This window comes from Mesocricetus auratus, unplaced genomic scaffold (genome assembly GCF_017639785.1).
Source record: "Mesocricetus auratus isolate SY011 unplaced genomic scaffold, BCM_Maur_2.0 Super-Scaffold_15014, whole genome shotgun sequence".
NCBI classification, from domain to species: Eukaryota; Metazoa; Chordata; class Mammalia; order Rodentia; family Cricetidae; genus Mesocricetus; species Mesocricetus auratus.
Window position 1 is genome coordinate 58,756,466 of NW_024429186.1, and position 19,904 is coordinate 58,776,369.

Below are 19,904 nucleotides of genomic sequence, written 5' to 3' on the forward strand. Positions count from 1 at the left end.
GAACTGTTCTAAAGCGTTACAGCACTAGTGTATTTGATTAGTCACAATAAGACAGGAGTTTCTCAATGTTCCAAGATTCTAAGCGAGAAAAAGCAAGAATAAAATTTCAAAAGAAAAAGAAGGAGTTTCATCAGTGTCCACATTTTTGGAAAATTTTCTTGATGCATTTAAAACTTCTGTTCTTTTTAAAGATGTGAAGAACTGATATCCGAACTGTATGACACAGGGCTTCTAAGAGGTAATCAACAATAAACAAGATCTACAATCAAATAAACTTATACCATCTTGCTCAGATACACCCACGTATTGCCTCATCTCACCTTTGAAGGGCATTATATATAGCAGTAAGAAACAAATAATATTAATGTCAAGAAATTTAGAATTAAGTTTGACCACTCTTAATGGAGTCCACTGTACCTTGGTATTATAACACACGCATGATACCTTCAGGCACAAAGGAGCAAGGCAAGGGCAGTGTGTCAGCCTTAGAAGTTAATTTCCTTGCTTTTGTTGGTTTATATTACCATCTAATATTACATAAACAATCCGTTTCTAGGCAATTTATTTTTTTCCTCTGCCATGATGAGCTAAATAATCTTTCAGCATATAAAAATCCAGCTTAAGACCAACAAAGGAGATGTCATTTAAAAATAAAACTCACAGAAATAGAAGATAAGCAACATTTGCTGAACTAGGGGATTGCTATTTCTTACCTTTGTACAAACTCTCAAAAGGTGAAAGTGAATTAAAAGAACAGAGTTTATTAGTAATAAACAATCTACCTGATAATGTTCTGGGATAATATTCTTTATTTTTCAAAAAATTTACGGGTCTAGACAAAACTCAATAGATAAAACAAAGTAGACTGAAAACCCTTAGATACAGGTTCACAATGAATCATCTCAGAGCTAAAAACCTGACCATCCAGCAACACAGCAAAAATACAGTGGACAGATATACTTTTCTGTATCACTTTGATAATAAAATTTGTTAGCCTCTCAATCTAATAAAACACAGTTTCAGCAATGTTTAAACATCCTATTAAATGATCACTTATAGGAAGAAGGGCAGAATGTCTGACACCTCATGAGAATAAAACATCCAAACAATTTTAGACATAAAAACAGCAAGTAGCAAAAGGAAATGAAGGCTTATCTAGATAGTCATGAGTCTCAAACAGCCCAGGGGACGCTGCACTACGTTATACTAGAAACACTCCACCAAATAGAAAGCGCCGCTGTGTGACTGTGCATGGACCAAAGAAGTGGAACTGAAGGGTCCTAAGTGCCACAGACCCAAGTGTCGCTGCGCAAGACTCAAAGCTAAGAACTGAAAGCAAAGCTACAAGTTACCTCAACTCACCAAAGCTGCGATTTATCACAGAAGTTTAGCGGGATTCTGAAATATATTCTAATAATACAGTTAATAGGAAACAAAGAACAAAAATGTCAGCAGTATGCTTTTGTATCAAAATTTAAAGATAAGCAATAAATTATTGGGTCTTAAAAATCCGTATGAGTGATTTTCCAAGACACTCTTTTTTTTGTTTCAGTTAAAATTAAAATCCATGCCGTCTAATCCTTGGAGTCACTTTGTAATTAAGGGGATTTGATGAGAGACCAGGCACTGAATTAATGATAAAATTTAATATCTGTTTTAATGCATCAACATAACAGAAAAACTAACCAACACTGAACAACACAATAAAGTCATTTTGTGCTAGTTGGTATACTCTAGCTATGTCAATCATGAATGTTAGTTTTTTTCCAAATTAAGTGTATATGCTAAAGTTCTTCAGATACACAGCATCAGAAAATCAACTTTCATCTCAACATACTAAAAGAATAAAGATGCATTTGTTAATGAAAATATCACTTGTAAATGCATTTACTTTTATTAAAACTTTGTATAAAGCCTCTAATTAACAATTCTATATTATGTCTCAAATTAGAAAGTTTTTAATTTAGATAAGATACATTAAATCTATTTAATACATTTTGGTTTGGAAATAGTGCATGATGTTTTAAGATCCATCACATTAATCTCACTGTGTTTTAGACAACCACTGGGACTCTGCACTGTACTTTCCAAACCATCACCATTCATACAGCACAAGGGCCAATTTAATATATCACTGCCCCCAATCACTGGGGCACTTTGTGTGGAATTTGGTTACTGCAAATAGCTAAAACTGCCAGAGAGTAAAAACTCATTTGACCAGCGTCAAGTATTTTCATCCAGTTTTGCTCTAAAATACCATGAGAGCATAAAAACAAGACCCACAGAATGAATACTATTACCAAATACAAACATTGACCTACAGAGAAATCAGGTTAAAAATAAACATATTGTTGGTATCTTTTTTAAAACAAAAACCCGTCACTCTAAATAAAGTTGGGGAAATAATTTCTCCCACTTCCCTTTTCAAACACATATTTTCACAGTCAGAGTAAGTATTGCAATTCAGAAGGCTTCGGGTGAGGCTCAGGTTTATTATTATGAAAATACATGGTGACTGTAATCCCTGCTTTTTGAGGAGCATCCGTGAGGTCTACTTATGAAGTAACAACCATAAAGGGGACCTCTGCTGGGAATTACTTTCACAATGACCTAGGGCTTTGTCCCCAGCAGAGTGTCACAGGCATCAACTCTTACACACCCCTGTCAACGTAATACCACAAGTCCTCAGGTTAAGAAAAGAGGAGATAACACAAGTGTTAGTGCCAGCAGGCACAGCAGAACTTCTCACATATTCCATGTCTTTTAGGTCAGCACTGATTGTCTTCTCCCTCAGGTCTGGCCAGTGAACTGGCATACACAAGTAGGTATGAAATAGACACAGGAAGTAAGGAAATAGGTTTAGGTGATATACAAGCATCCAGCCCACCATCGGTCACATCACCCCTGAGTAGATTACCTGGGTTACGTAAAAACCAAGACAAGTAAGCCATGGAAGCAAGTCAGTAGTACTGTTGCACAGACTCTGCCTCAGTCTGTTCCTGCGTCCAAGTTCCTACTTTGAGTTTCTTTCTTTTCCAAGATGATTTTATTCATGGTATTTATCACAGCAATACAAAGCTAACACACAACCTTTGTACATACATCTTTTCTAACTGTCTGGTTAATAAAAACATTGCATATATTCTCTGGGCACAGTGTTAGCCTTTAGAGTGAGTTTATTTCAAGTATAGCATTAACTATGTTCACCCCATGTCTTCTCTCTTCCCTCCTTGAATTCAGTGGACCCACCCAGACAGGAACGATGTGAGTCCTGCTACAGCCCACTCTTGGCTCCCCCTCCATCCACTGAACTCTGCTTGAGTGTGAAGAATACCAGGAGAAGCCAGAGCATCTAGAGTTGCAGACACTGAAGTCTTGGCCCACATAAGCTGCCAGGAGACCAGTGGAGATGGAGAGACCCCACCTGCAACCCACTAGAAGAAGTGATAGGAAGACAACAGTATAAGAGCACACTCAGCAATAGAAAGACCAATGTGACACCACCAGAATCTAGAGACTCCACACTAGCAAGACCTGAAAAGCCCAACGCAGATGAAGCAGATGAGATGCACCTTAAAAAGTATTTTATGAAGATGACAGAGACCCTTGAAACAAGAAAATCCCTTAAAGAAATAGAAGAAAAAACAAAAAAACCTACATGATATGGAGGAAAAGACAAACCAAAAAATTCAAGAAATAAACAAATCTCTTAAAGAATCTAAAAAGAGCCAAGAAAAAACAACCAAAAAAAAAATGAAGGAAACAACTCAAAACAGTTCAAGGCTTTAAAGATAAAATGGAAACAATAAAGAAAAAACAGAATGAGGGGATGCTGGAAATAAAAAAGCTGGGTAAACTATCAGGAACTACAGATGTAAGTATAACCAGTAGAATTCAAGAGATGGAAGAGAGAATCTCAGGTGTTGAAGACTCACTAGAGGATATTGACCAAAGAAAATCTCAAGTCCAACAAATACCTAACACAAAATATCCAGGAAATATGGGCCACTATGAAGAGGCCAAACCTAAGAATAATAAGTAAAGAAGAAGGTGAAGAAATACAGCTCAAAGGCACAGAAAACATATTCAATAAAATCATATAAGAAAACTTCCCCAACCTAAAGAAGGATATGCCCATGAAAGTACAAGAAGCTTACAGAACATCAAATAGACTGGTCCATAAAAAGAAGTCCCCTTGCCACATAATAATTAAAACACCAAACCTATAAAATAAACAGAAAATATTAATAGCAGTAAAAAAAAAAGGGCCAAGTAACATATAAAGGCAGACCTATCTGAATTACAACTAACTTCTCCATGGAAACTATAAAGGCCGGAAGGTCTTGGATAGATATTCTACAAACACTAAGTGAACATGGATGCCAGCACAGACTAATGTATGCAGATCAATGGGCTCTAATTGAAAACCCTGATATTAACCCTTACATCAGGAACACCTGATTTTTGACAAAGAAGCTAAAGTTATACAATGGAAAATAGAAAACATATTCAACAAATGGTTCTGGCAGAACTGGATGCTGACATGTAGAAGACTGCAGATAGATCCATGTCTATAGTCATGTATAAAACTTAAATCCAAATGGATCAAAGACCTCAAAATAAATCCAGTCACATTTAACCTCATAGAGGAGGAGGTGGGAGGTACCCTTGAATGAATTTGTACAGGAGAAGGCTTCCTGAAGATAATACCAGTAGCACAGATATTGAGATTGACAAGTAATAAATGGGACCTCCTGAAACTGAGAAGTTTCTGTAAGGCTAAGGGCATAGTTAGCAAGAAGCTCACAGAGTGGGAAAAGATTTTTCACTAACCCCACATCTGACAGAGGGCTGATTTCCAAAATATACAATGAACTCAAGACACTGGCCACCAAAACACCATACAATCCAATTAAAAAGTACAGGGAGCCGAGATGTGTGGCCGCCATTCCAAGATGGCGTTGGGCCCCTGCAGGGTTGGAGTAAACAACTCCATATAAGGCCTTAACTAGAATCGCCAACCCGAGGACACTCAGTGTCCTCAGGTCACTAGACCAATCAAGGAGCCTGGAGTGTCTGCCGAGTGAGCTCGGCCAATAAGGCACGTGCACGTTGCCTTAGTCCCTATATAAGCAGCTGCAGTTCCCTGCTTGCTCTCTCTCGCTTCCTGCTCTCCCTTCAACCAAGAGGCTCCAATAAAACGTGATTTGGGAAGAATCCTTGTCTGGTGTTGTCTTTCCTGCTGGTCAGGGAGCGCACCACAACTGGTGCTGAAACCCGGGACACCGGGACACCTACTGGTACTGAGCAAGGGACCACAGAGGATTCAGAACCCAACACGCAGAGTGGCGACGTCGATAAGTAAGTTTCTCCAGGTATGCTGACTGGGGGACTCCATCCTTGGGTGTTTTGCTTGGGTTTTGTGTTAATGGTAGTTGTTGTGTTCTCCTGCTGTTTCTGGTTGCACTGTCTGAAAGGGGGCACGGTTCCCTTCTGGGGCCTTGTGCGCGACTGTCTCAGAGAGGGAACCAACTCAGAAATCATTAGAAGGGCGAAAAGCATTGTTAGCACACCAGGATAGTCTCTCAGAATGGGACACACAAAAGGGAAACTTGGATAGGCTTAAAAGAAAAATAGAAAAGAAAAAGGAAAAGCAAATGATCACATGCAAAGATGAGAAAAAGGAATTAGATCAAAAGGAGGAGAAGCAGCCCCTCCCCGGGCCAGGGGAGGAGACAGGCCAACTTTGCCTGGCCTTAAGGGAATTTGCTAATTTAGAATTATCAGATGGTGAACTTAGCCCTGAGGAGAAGGAGGAACTGGAGGAGAAAGCGGCAAAATATCGGGGGGAGGAATGGAATTGGGCTGAATCATGCCCTCCTGCCCACAACCCCTCATATGGCGTAGCAAATCCGGCACCCCGTCCACCTGACCCACCACGGGTCGCGCCCTCTGCTCCGCCGTTAACGGCCGCTCCTATGCGTTTTGGCGCGCCCTGGGGAGGTTGCCACTACATTAACCAGGGTACTTGGGCCCACTTAGCCTCGGCATTCCTAATATTGGAAGATCCACTGACTCATGAGAGGAGATATGAGCCAGTTCCTTATAAGCAGTTGAAAGATCTAGTCGCTGCAGTAAAAGATTTTGGAGCCACAGCAGATTATTCGGTTGTCCTCTTGCGTAGAATCTGTGTCTCGCTGCTGACGCCCACAGATTGGATTGAGTTGGGCAGGGCATGCCTGACTAAGGGTCAATTTTTGGACTTTAAGTCCCTGGCCACTGATAATGCCCAGACACAGGCTAGAATAAATATCCAAAATGGACACCTGGAATGGACAACAAACATGCTCTTGGGCCTTGGACAATATATGGGCAACTAGGTTGGCGTCCCCATGGATGTTTATCAACAAATAAATGAAATTCATTATCGGGCTTGGAGAGCGCTCCCCAACAAAGGGGAAGTAGCTGGCAACTTGACAAAGATCATTCAAGGCCCTACGGAACCTTTTACAGACTTCGTGGCCAGGCTGATCGAGGTAGCAGAAAAGACGATAGGTGGTGCTGAGCACACCATGCCCTTTTGTACAACAAATCATCTTTGAACAAAGCACAAGAGAATGTCAGAGGGCCATAGCCCGGTCAGACATAAAAATTTAGACGCCTGGATCAAAGCCTGCCGGGAAGTAGGGGGTCCCCTGACTAACGCTGGCCTTGCTGCGGCTGTGCTCTCAGTCATTAAAGCCGCCTGTGATTCCAAAGGAAAGGACTGTTTCCGGTGTGGCCAGCCAGGACATTTAAAAAGAAATTGCCCTAATGGCACTATTTTGCATGGGCAGCCAGCGTCAGCAGGTCCACGCATGCCTGGAACTTGTCCACACTGTAAGAAAGGCAAACGTTGGGCCAATGAGTGTCGCTCCAGTAAGGACATTAATGGCCACCCTATTCCTCCCCCCAATACAGCCAGGTCAAAAGATGGGATGAGGGACCTCCGTCCCCAGGGCCCAAAAATATTTGGGGCATTTCAGACTCCTACATCAACACAGACTCCCCAACTGATGGGGCCGAGCCAGTCATCCGGCGAGCAACTAGCAGCTCCGCAGGTCTGGACCTCTGTGCCACCTCCAGAATGGTATTAACACCGAAGATGGGAGTACAGATCTTGACATCAGATATGTCGGGCCCGTTGCCAGAAGGCCAGGTAGGGATAGTCCTGGGTCACTCCTCGTCAACGATGAAGGGTCTTATGGTTCTGTTGGGAGTAATCGACCTGGACTATACGGGAGAAATTAAGCTTCTTTGCCACTCCCTGTCAGAGGTTATTTCCATTGCTCCTGGAGATCGCATTGCTCAGCTTCTGCTCCTGCCCTCGTCCCACGGGATGCTCCCCTCCAGGGAAAGGAGTAGGGGAAAGGAAGGCGTAGGCTCCACAGGGGTTGATCTGACTTGCTTGTCCATGGCTCTGAATGACAGACCAGTGCTACAATTAACCATTGAGGGAAAGTCCTTCTCTGGCTTGGTGGATACCGGTGAAGACCGGAGTATTATCAGGACTCAAGAGTGGCCCCTCCAACGCTAGGCCGAATCCTTACAGGGCTTGGGCTATGTGCGCACACCATGTATGAGTTCAAAAGAGTTGGTCTGGAGGATGGAGGACCAACAGGGCAGGGTTCAACCTTTTGTTATCGACCTCCCAATCAATCTATGGGGCAGAGACATTCAACAACAACTACAGCTACAGTTGACAAATGAGTTTTCAGAGGAAAGTAAAAACATGATAAAAAAACAGGGATTTGTCCCCACCAAGGGACTAGGAAAGAGTCTTCAGGGCATGTCTCAGCCCATCATCCCATCTGAAAAAACAGACCGGATGGGATTGGGTTTTTCCTAGGGGCCACTGACTCATCGGCTTCTGATGTTCAGCCTCTCCCCATACCTTGGACCACCCAAAAAGTAGTATGGATACCCCAGTGGCCCCTTTCACAGGAGAAACTAGAAACCGTTAAACAGCTTGTCCAAGAACAGCTCCATTTAGGCCACATCGAGCCCTCTGTTTCACCATGGAACACGCCAATCTTTGTCATTCGAAAACCATCCAGAAAATGGCGATTGCTCCATGACTTGAGAGCTGGTAAAAACCAAATGCAGATCATGGGGCCTACCCAAAGAGGTCTCCCATTACTTTCTGTCTTACCTAGGAATTGGCCCGTAATGATTTTGGACATTAAAGACTGTTTTTTCTCGATCCCCCTGTGTAAGCAAGACAGGGAACGGTTTGCTTTTACGATACCCTCCATTAATCATGAACAGCCTGATGCCCGTTTTCAGTGGCAGGTCCTCCCCCAGGGGATGGCCAATAGCCCTACAATGTGCCAACTGTTTGTAGATGCTGCCTTGTTGGCTGTGTGTCAGCAATATCCTGCTGTGCGCATTATTCATTATATGGATGATATTTTGTTGGCAACACATTCCCTACAAATTCTTGAGGATGCTTTTCGAAAGACAGTTTCAACACTTGAGGCTCAGGGCTTGGTTATAGCTCCTGAAAAGGTACAATATTCTACTACAGCTAAGTTCCTGGGGATGATAATTCAGCCGGATACTATCCGCCCCCAGAAGGTCCTTATTCGAACTCAACACTTGACAACACTCAATGACTTCCAGCAGTTGCTGGGGGATATCAATTGTGTTAGGGGTTATCTTCACCTAACTAGATCTGAACTATTGACCCTATTTTCTATATTAGAAGGCAACCCTGATGTAACCTCCCCGCGGACCTTGACACCCGCAGCAAAGCACTCCTTACATCTGGTGGAGGAGGCACTGTCCCAGGCACAGCTTAATAGATATGATCCATCTCTTCCTATTTCTCTATGTATTCTTAAGACAAGGCATTCTCCTCCTGGTGTTATGGCAGGACGGGCCCCTATGGTGGCTACATGGCAGTTCTGTGGGGATGCGGACCCTTAATTATTATCCTGCCTTGGTAGCCCTTCAGGCCATGATCAGCATAAAATATTGCTTAACATCCTTTGCAAAGAAGCCGGATAAGCTGATTATTCCTTATATCAAAGATCAGGTGGAGGTTTTGGCTGCCACTGTGGATGATTGGGCAGTTTTGTTATGCTCCTTTCCTAATATTATAGATAATCACTTTCCAAAACATCCGCTATTGGGCTTCATGGATAATAATTTGGTTTACTTTCCCAAGGTTACTTCGACCATTCCCCTGGTTGGTGCTGTGACTATATTTACTGATGGGTCAAAAACAGGAAAAGGGGCGATGGTTGTGGGGCACCAGCCGCCTCAGGTTTTCTCCTTTCAACCTGAGACGCCCCAAGCTACTGAATGCTTGGTGGTGTTTGTAGTTTTCAAGAAGTTCCCTGAGCCCTTTAATTTGTTCTCAGATTCTCAATATGTGGTTAATGCATTTTCTTCCCTTGAGATGGCTGCCTCGGTCCGGCAGATGAGCCCCGTTTCCAATATTTTATTGCAAATCCAATATCACATTTTGCAAAGAAGTCAGCCTTTTTTTGTTGGCCATGTTAGAGCACATACCTTGCCTTCCTGGCTTTATTTCCAAAGGCAATGAACAGGCCGACCTAGCCACCAGGGCCATGATGGCCCTGGTTGCTGCCGATCCTATCCAACATGCTCGGGACTTCCACAATCTGTATCATGTCCCCGCTGACACCCCGCGGAGAAAGTTTGCCCTGAGCAGACATGATGCTCGAAGTATTGTAAAAGCTTGTTCTTCTTGCGTCACCTTCTTTCATCCCCCTCATGTAGGCATCAACCCCCGAGGCCTGCGACCAAATGCCTTATGGCAAATGGACGTCACTCATGTTCCGGAATTTGGTCGTGTTAAATATCTTCATGTCTCAGTGGATACCTACTCGGGTATCATTTTTGCCACCCCCTTGGCAGGTGAAAAGTCCACTCATGTAAAGACCCATTGTTTGGAGGCCTGGGCGGCATGGGGTAAACCTGTCCGTTTAAAGACAGATAATGGCCTTGCTTACTCTTCCAAGGGTTTTCGTGCCTTTTGTGCGCAACTCCAGGTTGTGCACACCTTCGGTTTGCCATACAACCCCCAAGGCCAGGGGGTAGTGGAAAGAGCTAATCGCAGCCTCAAAGAGCTCTTACAAAAACAAAAAGGGGGAGTGGCTGAGACTGCCTCCCCTAGGAACAGGATTGCTATGGCCCTTTTTACTCTCAATTTTTTGATAATGGACGATAAAGATCATAGGGCAGCCGACCGACATGCTCACCCCACCTTAGAAGGGGCAGGAGATGCATGTTATGGGTTTAAACAACTACTTTCTGGCTTAATTTGAGGACATCTTCATAAAATGCAATCCATACCCGGCACTGTTCACATGGCCAAGTATCAGTGGCTACATATGCCATCAGTCCTAAGAAAAAACCTACTACTACTATTCACCTGAAAGAACATAGTGTTAAAATGACCCCTAATGGCTTATCACTATACCCATAGATCAGCAACTTTCATTAGATAAGCTTCTTGTTGTAGATGACAATTAACACGGAAACCCATAGCTGGTCAATAATGTAGTCTAAAAGACTATGCAGTATACATCACAACCATGTCGAATGTATTACATCTGTTCTCCAAGGCACAGAAATATTGGTAGAAGAGGAAGTGTTAAGACTGTAAGAGCCAGAGGTTGTTGATTATTTCAAGGAAATGGTGCTTTGCATATAATACGATAGTTGCATATATGAACTCACAGAGACTGTGACAGCATGCACAAGACCTGTATAAGGTTAAACCAGATAAAATCCCAGCACAAAGCAGGGGAATAGGTATGAAGGCCCACTCCTGATTGAGGGGCTATTGGCATTTGATAACTACTGAGGGAAAGAGTCAGTTTTTTTAATGGTGTGACCTGTGTTACATTCCATGGCAGGGCCCTACACCAAGAATAATTGGATAACACAAACTAGACTCAGTAGGGAGTGATGGGAAAGAGAGAGGGAGGGTTGGAGGCAGACAAAGAGAGACAGAGACAGGGAGGCAGAGAGAGACAGAGACAGAGAGGGAGAACATTAAGCATTAAGTTGGTTGAGTAGGGAAGTGATAGTGGATCTAGAGGAGCTGGGGTAAAGGGTGAATATGATCAAAATACATTGTATGAAAATTGCTAAAAATTAATAAATTATTTAAAATCTTGGCTAGTTTAAAAAAAAAGTCTATTAATATTCATCAAAAAATCTGGTGTTATTCTCCAGCATAAAATTATTTAGAAAGAATTGTTTCTGATTATTAGGATAAACATGCACGTTTATTTACACAAAAATAAAAATGTCTAAAAGTATTACCCTGTACAGTCATTGTGGCTTTGCCATCACTATACTTCACAATGTTTTACATAATATACGATCACTAACTTTGGCTTTTTAAACCAAATACATTTTTAGTGGAACTGAGACAAAAAAGAAACAAAAATTACAACTTTGTGCCCTACTAAAGTTTATATTTATTAGTGTTACTGATGATAGTACAATCTGTAATATCGAAACTATTGCTGAGATTAAACATTTCTAAAGACAGTCACTCTAAAAAATGTCAATGTTCATTTTGATACAAATTTAATATTAAGTAAGTTTTTGTTACAATGGTGCATATAGATGAACTGATAGTTTCATATCAAACCTGTCATCCATAACTTGAATGACAATTAGAAAAACAATCACTAAATGAAGAGTAAGATTTCCCGAAACAACTATTTAAAACTATGATTTACAATAAATAAATGTGGGTCAGACAGCTAGCTCATTGGTTAAAAGCACTTGTTTCTCTTATAGAGGACCTACCTGGGTTTGGTTCCTAGCATCCACACTGAGGTTGACAATGTAGTCAGCTCTGGTGATACTATGCTTTCTTTTGGCCTCCAAAGGTACTAGGTATATACATAGTACACATATACACATGCAGCCAAACACCAATACACATAAAATAAAACTAAATAAATCTTTTAAAAAATAAGGAGATTTATTATAAGTGTTCTTATTTTTATACTAAGTTTAAGTTATCCATGAAGAAACAATAAAAAATAGACTAAAAGTCAGCATTGTATCTGGCAGACATTTTTAAGAGATTGAATTCATACAGAAATTTTTAGGAAAGCTAACTTTTGAAAACTTTCAAAAACTCATTCTTCTTCTTTTTTCCAAGACTTAAAGTCAGCTTTAGTTAATAGATGCAACATCAAAATCAGAGTTTTGAAGAAAAAACAAAAATCAAATAGAATACATTTTAGTGTGGTGTATTTTTCAGGAGTAGACATAAGTTGCATTTCCATATTACTTTAAGTATTATAGTCTAAAGAGATTTCCAATAAACAGGTGATTTATTTTTGCGTTGAACTCCCAGGTGTCTTGGGTGGTATAATTTGAATAATTTCTTAGAAGTTTCTTGCATTTCTCCCCATAAATGTCCATTATCATTTAAATACATTTACCATAAACATGCAAAAGTGACAGAAATTTATATTATTTCTCACTTTTACTTTATGTTAACATCTACCAAATTAGAATCTTTACCTTAGATCCTGTTTTAACTTGAAACAGCCATAACGTATTGTCACATGATCTGTCCTGAAGGATGACTTTAGAACACTGACATTTTGCATGTACCTACACATTTTTAAAAGTTATACTTAATTCTCATAAAATTATATATTCTTTTGGGACAATTAAAAATAATCAAAGTACTCTAATTCTCTCATATCTATAGTTTTACTCTACTTGTAAATTTAACAGAAAATGGATTAATGGCAACTAATTTATAAGTCTACAACTATGAATTTCAACAATATTTTGTAAAAAAATCTTACTAAACTTCACCCTTTATACAGATTTTTCAGTGTGTGTATGTGGGTGGGGCGTATGCTTGTGTGGGAGTATGCTGCTGTGGGTTTATGCCTGTGTGGGTGCATGTTCTTGTGTGGTGTTCATGTGGAGGCCAGAGATGACACTGGTGTCCTTTCAGTTGCTCTATATCTCACTGTGGGAGACAGGATCTCTCAGCCTGCAGCTCATGGCTTTGTCTAGGCTGGAAGCACCAGGGACTCGTCTCTGTTCCCTACATCAGGGTCACAAACGCCCATTTCAATACCAGTGTTTCATCTGAGTGCAGGCTATCTTAAGTCTCCATCATTGCATAGCAAGACATTACTGACAGAGTCATCACCACAGCCTTTACCCATTTTTTCAAGGATGTTTTGTCAGTTTTGGTTTAATATGTCAGATGCATGGTATCTATTTATAATCTAATATAAAAATGAATTTAAGGGAACTAACTGTAATATAATTCTAGCAAATCTGTGTCACACAATAAAAAGATGGTATTTTTGTTCTTCACAGACTAGTTAACGAGCATGCAAGCACCTTGAGGGTAGAGACTATGAGCGTTTCACAGACTTTACTAAAAACTAAAGTGACGGAAAAGTGGAATGGAAGAGTATGGTGACACTCGCCTTTAATCCCAGCACTTGAGAGACTGAGGCATGAGAATCTCAATCTCCAAGTTTGAGACTAGCCTGATCAACATAGTGAGTTCCAGGACAGCCAGGGCTACAGGGAAACCCTGTTTGGACAGCTCCTGCCCCGAAAAAAATAAAAAAACTGAAAGGAAAAAGAAAAAGAAAAAGAAGAAAGTAGAATGGGAAATCATGAGCACAACCCCTCCCAAAGAGTAAGACTAATAATAGTAGGTTTTTCTCAGGATTACTGGATCTGTATTACAATCAGATAGAACATGTCATGAAATGTATATGTCACATGTTTCAAGTTCTAGTTGAATACACTGTCTTTTTCTCTTCTTTTAACATCTTAAGTGGTCCTTTAATTTCCAAAGAAATTCCCACATCCTTCAAGCAGTTTCAGTTCTCTGGATGACAAATACTACAACACATTAAAAACTGTTATTATAAATGTTGCTACAAAGAAAATGCTGATAATGCATTACTTCTTTTAGAGTGGTCACTTTTTATTAAGTACAAAAGGTAATAACATAAAACAGAAAGAAAATAAATATATATCAGAAGTTATTAATGTACAGCCACTCAAAATTCAGAAATATGTTTTTTTCATGTACACATACATGAAATAAAGTACCATAACCAAAGGGTGCTGTGTCTGTGTTTAAAGAAGGGGTTGTTGGCAAACAGCACAGCTCACTATGCTGAAATGTACACAACTGATATATGCAGCACAGAAAGCTGGCACCGAGGGCTTACAACCTTAATTTGCCTGCAAGAAGGAACAGCCATTTACCTTCAGAGCACGTTCCTGATTGTTTTCAGCAGTCGGGTGTCTCATGTTGTTTGCTGAAGTCTGCTTCTGCTCTTTCAGACGATGAAGCTCCTGGTGCAGCCGTTTGCACTGCCACAAGGGAAGAATCCCATTAAGTAAAGGAGTTAGCATTTTTTTAACCAAGCCATATGAAGTAATGTAAATAACACCACAGTATTCTTTCAAAGGCAAGGATTTCTTTTGCAACATAAAAGTGTTGACTACAAACAAGTTAACACTATAGAACTTTGGTAATTCAATTACAATTAGTCTTATTATAAATATTATATTGAAAACATTTAGCCTCATAAAATTAGGACCAAGCTATATTCAAATTATTTTATTTGCTGGGCAAATATTTCTGGTTAAAAACCCACTATTGAATAAAAACATGCACCTAAAATGATAAAATTATATTAATCTTTTAAAAATGAAAATGTGAGTTAAGATACAATCCAGTGTTCTGGCTATCTAAAACATTTTACATAACTGTACAAACTATAAAATTATATGGTGCAAATTAGGATGTTATGAAGTTACAATAAGACATTGCTTAAAGCAATAAAATATAAAGCCTGTGGTTCAAGAAAGAAGTTAAAAGTTACTCCTGATTACTTTCAAAATAGTATATTTGAGGAATAACCAATAAATGGGCATACTAATTTAAGATCTGGACAACTTCCTTTCTAGATTACTAATGTTGATATGCATATATAAAATTGAATGTACACAGCTCATGAATGTAAAATACTATTGGCACACTGACCAATTAAATAAAGTAATCATAAAAATCAATACATTTCAAGTTAATACTAATTTAAATTAGCTCAGTGCCTTGTGAAGATCAATTCTAGGGCCTTGAGGTGATGGTTTGTAAGGAAAGGTACTTGCTGCACAAATGAAGTTCTGAACTAGAACTCAGAAAAAAGTCAGATGCAATACTGCGATTCCAGTGCTCCTATGGCACCATGGGATGTGGAGAAGGGAGAAGTGTCACAAGCCCCGTGACTTGATGGCTTGTCTCAAATAAAGTGAGACAACCTGATGTTATCTCAAAACTCCACATGCGTGCCATGGCATGGGAATGCTCTGCTCACACAAATGTACATGCAAACATACATATATGCACAATTTACAAACACACAGAGGTAAATATTCCAAGCATATGATGTGGTGCTCACTGGTTAAGTGGCAGTTCTCTTTCATTGCTATGCTCATTCTACCGTGTGTTATATGATAACCAATGCACTTACCACATTTTATAAATTAGGTAAAAACTCTGTGACACAATTCCTTTCATTAATATTTGGAGGGAACAAGTGATTATCATTACAGCTTACCTGTTCTTGGCTTTTAAAGCTTATAACAAAAATTCTGTCTCACAGTAAACATAAAATTTATTACATGAGAATAAATTACAGCTTTTTTTTACTATGATCATCTGTATCTTTTCAATTAATTTAATAAAGAAATGACAAGTATTAAAAACTAAAGACTAAATGACCTATGGAAATTCAAAGGCAAAGTAAATAATTTCAACCATAGAACAAAGAAAAATTTATGAAGCAGAGATCTCTAATTGGACTTATTTTGGGGTATATTATTCTGTAAGATGAAACAACAACAACAAAAAAAAAGAACGTAAGAAGAATGAAAGTGTCAAGGGAATATTAGAAAAACTGAGGAGCATCAAAAGTTGTCTGGCACAGGGGAACTTCATCAATGATATCTCAACAACATGGAACAACATGGCTGCCAAAACAAGACCCAAAGAAGTACAATAAACATGCTAACATGGAAGGGAGAAATCTCATGGTGCGTGCGCGCGCACACACACACACACACACACACACACACACACGCACGCACGCACGCACGCACAAAGCGTTTTTAAAATATGACTAGTAAAAGTGTCCACACTAGAAGAAGGTAATGTCCCAAGATGATAGCTGTGCTTTTTTCAGGTTTCAGAAGCAGGAGGTCTCAAGAAAGTGTATGTGAATGTGTGTGTGTGTAGTACTGGGTATCAAATTCATGGCCTGGAGAATGGTAGGTGAACACTCTATCAGATGTCTAGGTAAAATGGTAAGATGGTAAAAATACTATTTAGGCAAGTTGGACAAGTGTCTATCTCAGAGCTTTTGTACTATTGTTTCTTCCGCTTCAGTTACTCTTTGCAAAGATACACAGCCATTAATTATAACTTCATCTGTTTAGACATTTTTCACACATCTTTTTCTCTTGTGTCTTTTTTATTTAAAGTTAGAAATCATTTCCTTATTTTTGTACTATATATTCTGTGCTTATTGTCTTTTTCTGATTATAGACATTTTTATTTACTTTGTCAAATTCTTTATCTTCATTATCTGTAACTTCCTAGCAAAGTAACTGATTAATACATATTGGTTTAATGAAAATTAACTTCAGATGGCTGGGCGTGCTGGTGCATGCCTTAGTCCTAGCACTGGGGAGGCAGAGAAAGGAAGGAAGGAAAGAAGGAAGGAAGGAAGGAAGGAAGGAAGGAAGGGGAGAGAGGGAGGGACGGAGGGAGGGAAGAAAAGGAAGGAAGAAAGGAAGGGGGGAGGGAGGGAAAGAAAGAAATAGAGAAAGAGGGAGGGCGAGAGGGAGGAAGGGAAATGTACTTTAAAATAAGTGTTTCTGTAGACAGGAAATACTGGCAAAGCTCAAGGAGAATATGTTTGTTACATGTCTCATTTTTTCATAATGTGAAAAATTATTTCATTTGATACATTGGAAAGTGGAAACAGAAGAGATTTTTTCCAGGTGGACTGGAGGCAGCTGGAGATGGGAACAGAGGTTATCTGGTGGAGGTGGAGTTGAGGGAGAGAGTACTGGGAGAGACAACTGGAACTGGGGGGAGCATCCCTTTAGATCACTAGAGGTCACACTGGTGCCTGATCTGTCTTCTAACCTATGATTCCATCTTCCCCCTATCCTACCCCCCCACTCAACCTTCCTGTTCCCCCATGACCTACTCTCCCTTCCTCTTCTCGCCCTCTCTATTTCCAGCTCCCACTCCCTCTTACCCCTCACCGTGTTCCCCATCTGTTCAGAGGATCTTATCTCATTTCTCTTCTCTTGTGTACCCAGCAACAGAATGTTTCTGACCATGTCTTGAAAACTGAGTTGCATTAAGCAACCAGGTTTAAAAATGTTTAGTGCAGCAAAACTTACGCTCTGTTTGTGCTCTACTTCTCTCACTCAGCACAAGGACCTCCATGAGGCATGCTGAGAATCACTGAACTAATCTTTATACTCCTGAAAAGCTGGAGTTTTCTTCAACATAACAGTTGTTAGAAGAATGGGACAATAGGTAGTGATACTGTGACACGTCAAGAAAGCTTCTACAGTTTTACTAGATACCAAACCAAACTTTTCTCTACTGGACAAGGTTATCTATAAGATTTTAAAAATAGACTGCCCATGCCAAAATTCTCCTTTACTGCAAACTAAATACTCAACAAAGGAGAAAAACATCCTCCCAATATTTTCTAACATTCAATGTACTTTCCCCTAGTATCTGTAAAGTTGCTGGTTTTATTGAATAATAATAGGAAAAAAATCTGCATACAAATTTTAAACATACTTCCTCGGTGTGTTCTTCCTGCAGGATTTGCCACAGTCCATAAAATGATGATATTTACTAAAATTTGAGTTATTAAATTAGCAGTGGTTTTTAACTAGTACTACCAATTGTGAATAGAGTCTAATAGAGAAGTATGAAGCAGATTCTGATTTTCATTACCACACACTGAAAAGGAATCCTAATAGATGAACTGCTAATAGAAGACACCAACTGAGATGAAGTTTAGGTGTATCCCAGAGATCTATTCCATTTTTGTCCTTTAAATACAACTAACTCCTCTCTACAAAAGAAAAAAGAAAAAAAAAGGAGGGAGGGAGGAAATGAAGAGGGAGGCAGGCTGGCAGGCAGGCAGGCAAGAAAGCTAATACAAACTTTCCTGGTGGTCTATTCAAATCATACCTGTCTGATCTATTCTCTTGATCATCCCAATTTCCTGGATACTTGTTTTAACTGTTTCCTTTATTCTGGTAGTGAAATAAATGTAATCCCTAAACAGAACAAAACCCAAAAAAAAACAAACAAAAAGAAAACCCCTAAAGACAGCACATAGTCCTTAGTTTATTAACATATGATGTTTTCAGCTTGTTCCACAGCTTGGTAGGATCTCAGTCTTCTGGGTTAGCACCATGTCTAATAAGAAAATGACAACACCAACAGCAAGGCCAGTATACTCACATTCAATACATGACATTAATTATATTAAGAATTATAAAATTATTTGAAATCATGACTATACGCCTATCACTGATTTGTGGTAAGAAAGACTATAAGATACATGAAAAGGGTGGTGAGAATAAGAAGGAATATAAGGGCCTGAGGATGGGGAGGAGGGCTGTGAAATGCCTTCTAGACATGACATGGCTGCTGCATACATGACCTTACAGCAGCTGTAGATAACTGCACAGGAACTTCCCAAGTTAAAATTCCAGCACTGACGGGGTAGAGACTTTCAAGGCCGCATACCTAGCTAAGGAGTTACTGGTTAAGTAGTGGCTATTGTGGAAGAACCACTTTTCTTCAGGGAAGTGGCTTGTGCTCGAGGAGATGCTCCCATTCACATACAGGCAACACTAACCAGACTCAGTGGGTTATATGTATATGCATATATTTTGTGTTTTAAATAAAAAGTTATAGTCATCAGTCAAAACAAAATAGAACAATATAGTGGGGAGATGTATGGAGAGAGTCAAGAGGAAGTTGGGAGAAGTAGGGGCTGAATATCATTGTTTACGCAGGAAACGATCCAAGAATAAATTTAAAATATTTTAAAAAAACAAAAATAAGAGTGGTCAGTACAGGAAACACACATCACCAAAAGCATGTGCACTACACATGCAATGTGCATGAATTCAGACATCATAAACCCAATAAAAAGGAGGCAGAGACAGGAAGATCCCTGGGGCTTGCTTGCCAGTCATTCTGGCATTCAGTGAGAGACCATCAAGCAACCATCAAGTGGAGAGTGACAAAAAGAGACATTTAAGAGTGACTTCTGGCTTCCACATGGGTATTCAAGCATATGTGCATTCGAGCCACATCCACAAGAATATGGTGCAGTGGTCCACATCTGTAATCCTAACTCTTGGGAGAAAAAAAAACTATATGAAAATGTCACAATGAATCTCATTCTTATCTAAGATTTAGAAAGACTGGGCTGGTACTTCTCAGTTTAGAAATGCTTAGGATACTTCTTTAAAAATGTTCCATGTCTAAATGGACTTGAGATTATAATTACATGAGTTGAACTAAAAGTAGAAATTCCTTAATAATACCTCCTCCAAGTTCAATAATAAATGTAAAAATTCTAGAACTGTTCTGAATTTTTCATTTTGATATCAATTATATCAGAAAAATATTACATTTCTGTAGTTTAATATGAATCAGAAAGTAATTAAAACGAAGAACAATATTTTATAACTGAAATGATTAAAATAAAGATAATTATAAAATTATCACATAAATGAGGTTTGATGAAGCTTAT

General features: G+C 39.5%; 1 protein-coding gene across 10 annotated transcripts in view; it reads right to left on the bottom strand.

Moving 5' to 3' along the window:
- Positions 1 to 19,904, bottom strand: part of Mipol1 (mirror-image polydactyly 1) — a 258,732-nt gene that overhangs the window by 114,298 nt on the left and 124,530 nt on the right. For all 10 annotated transcript variants that reach the window (XM_013120827.3, XM_040743048.1, XM_040743050.1 and 7 more), the window contains one exon: positions 14,299 to 14,406. In XM_013120827.3, coding sequence (XP_012976281.3) covers positions 14,299 to 14,406 — 108 coding nt within the window. The remainder of the gene's footprint in view (positions 1 to 14,298; positions 14,407 to 19,904) is intronic.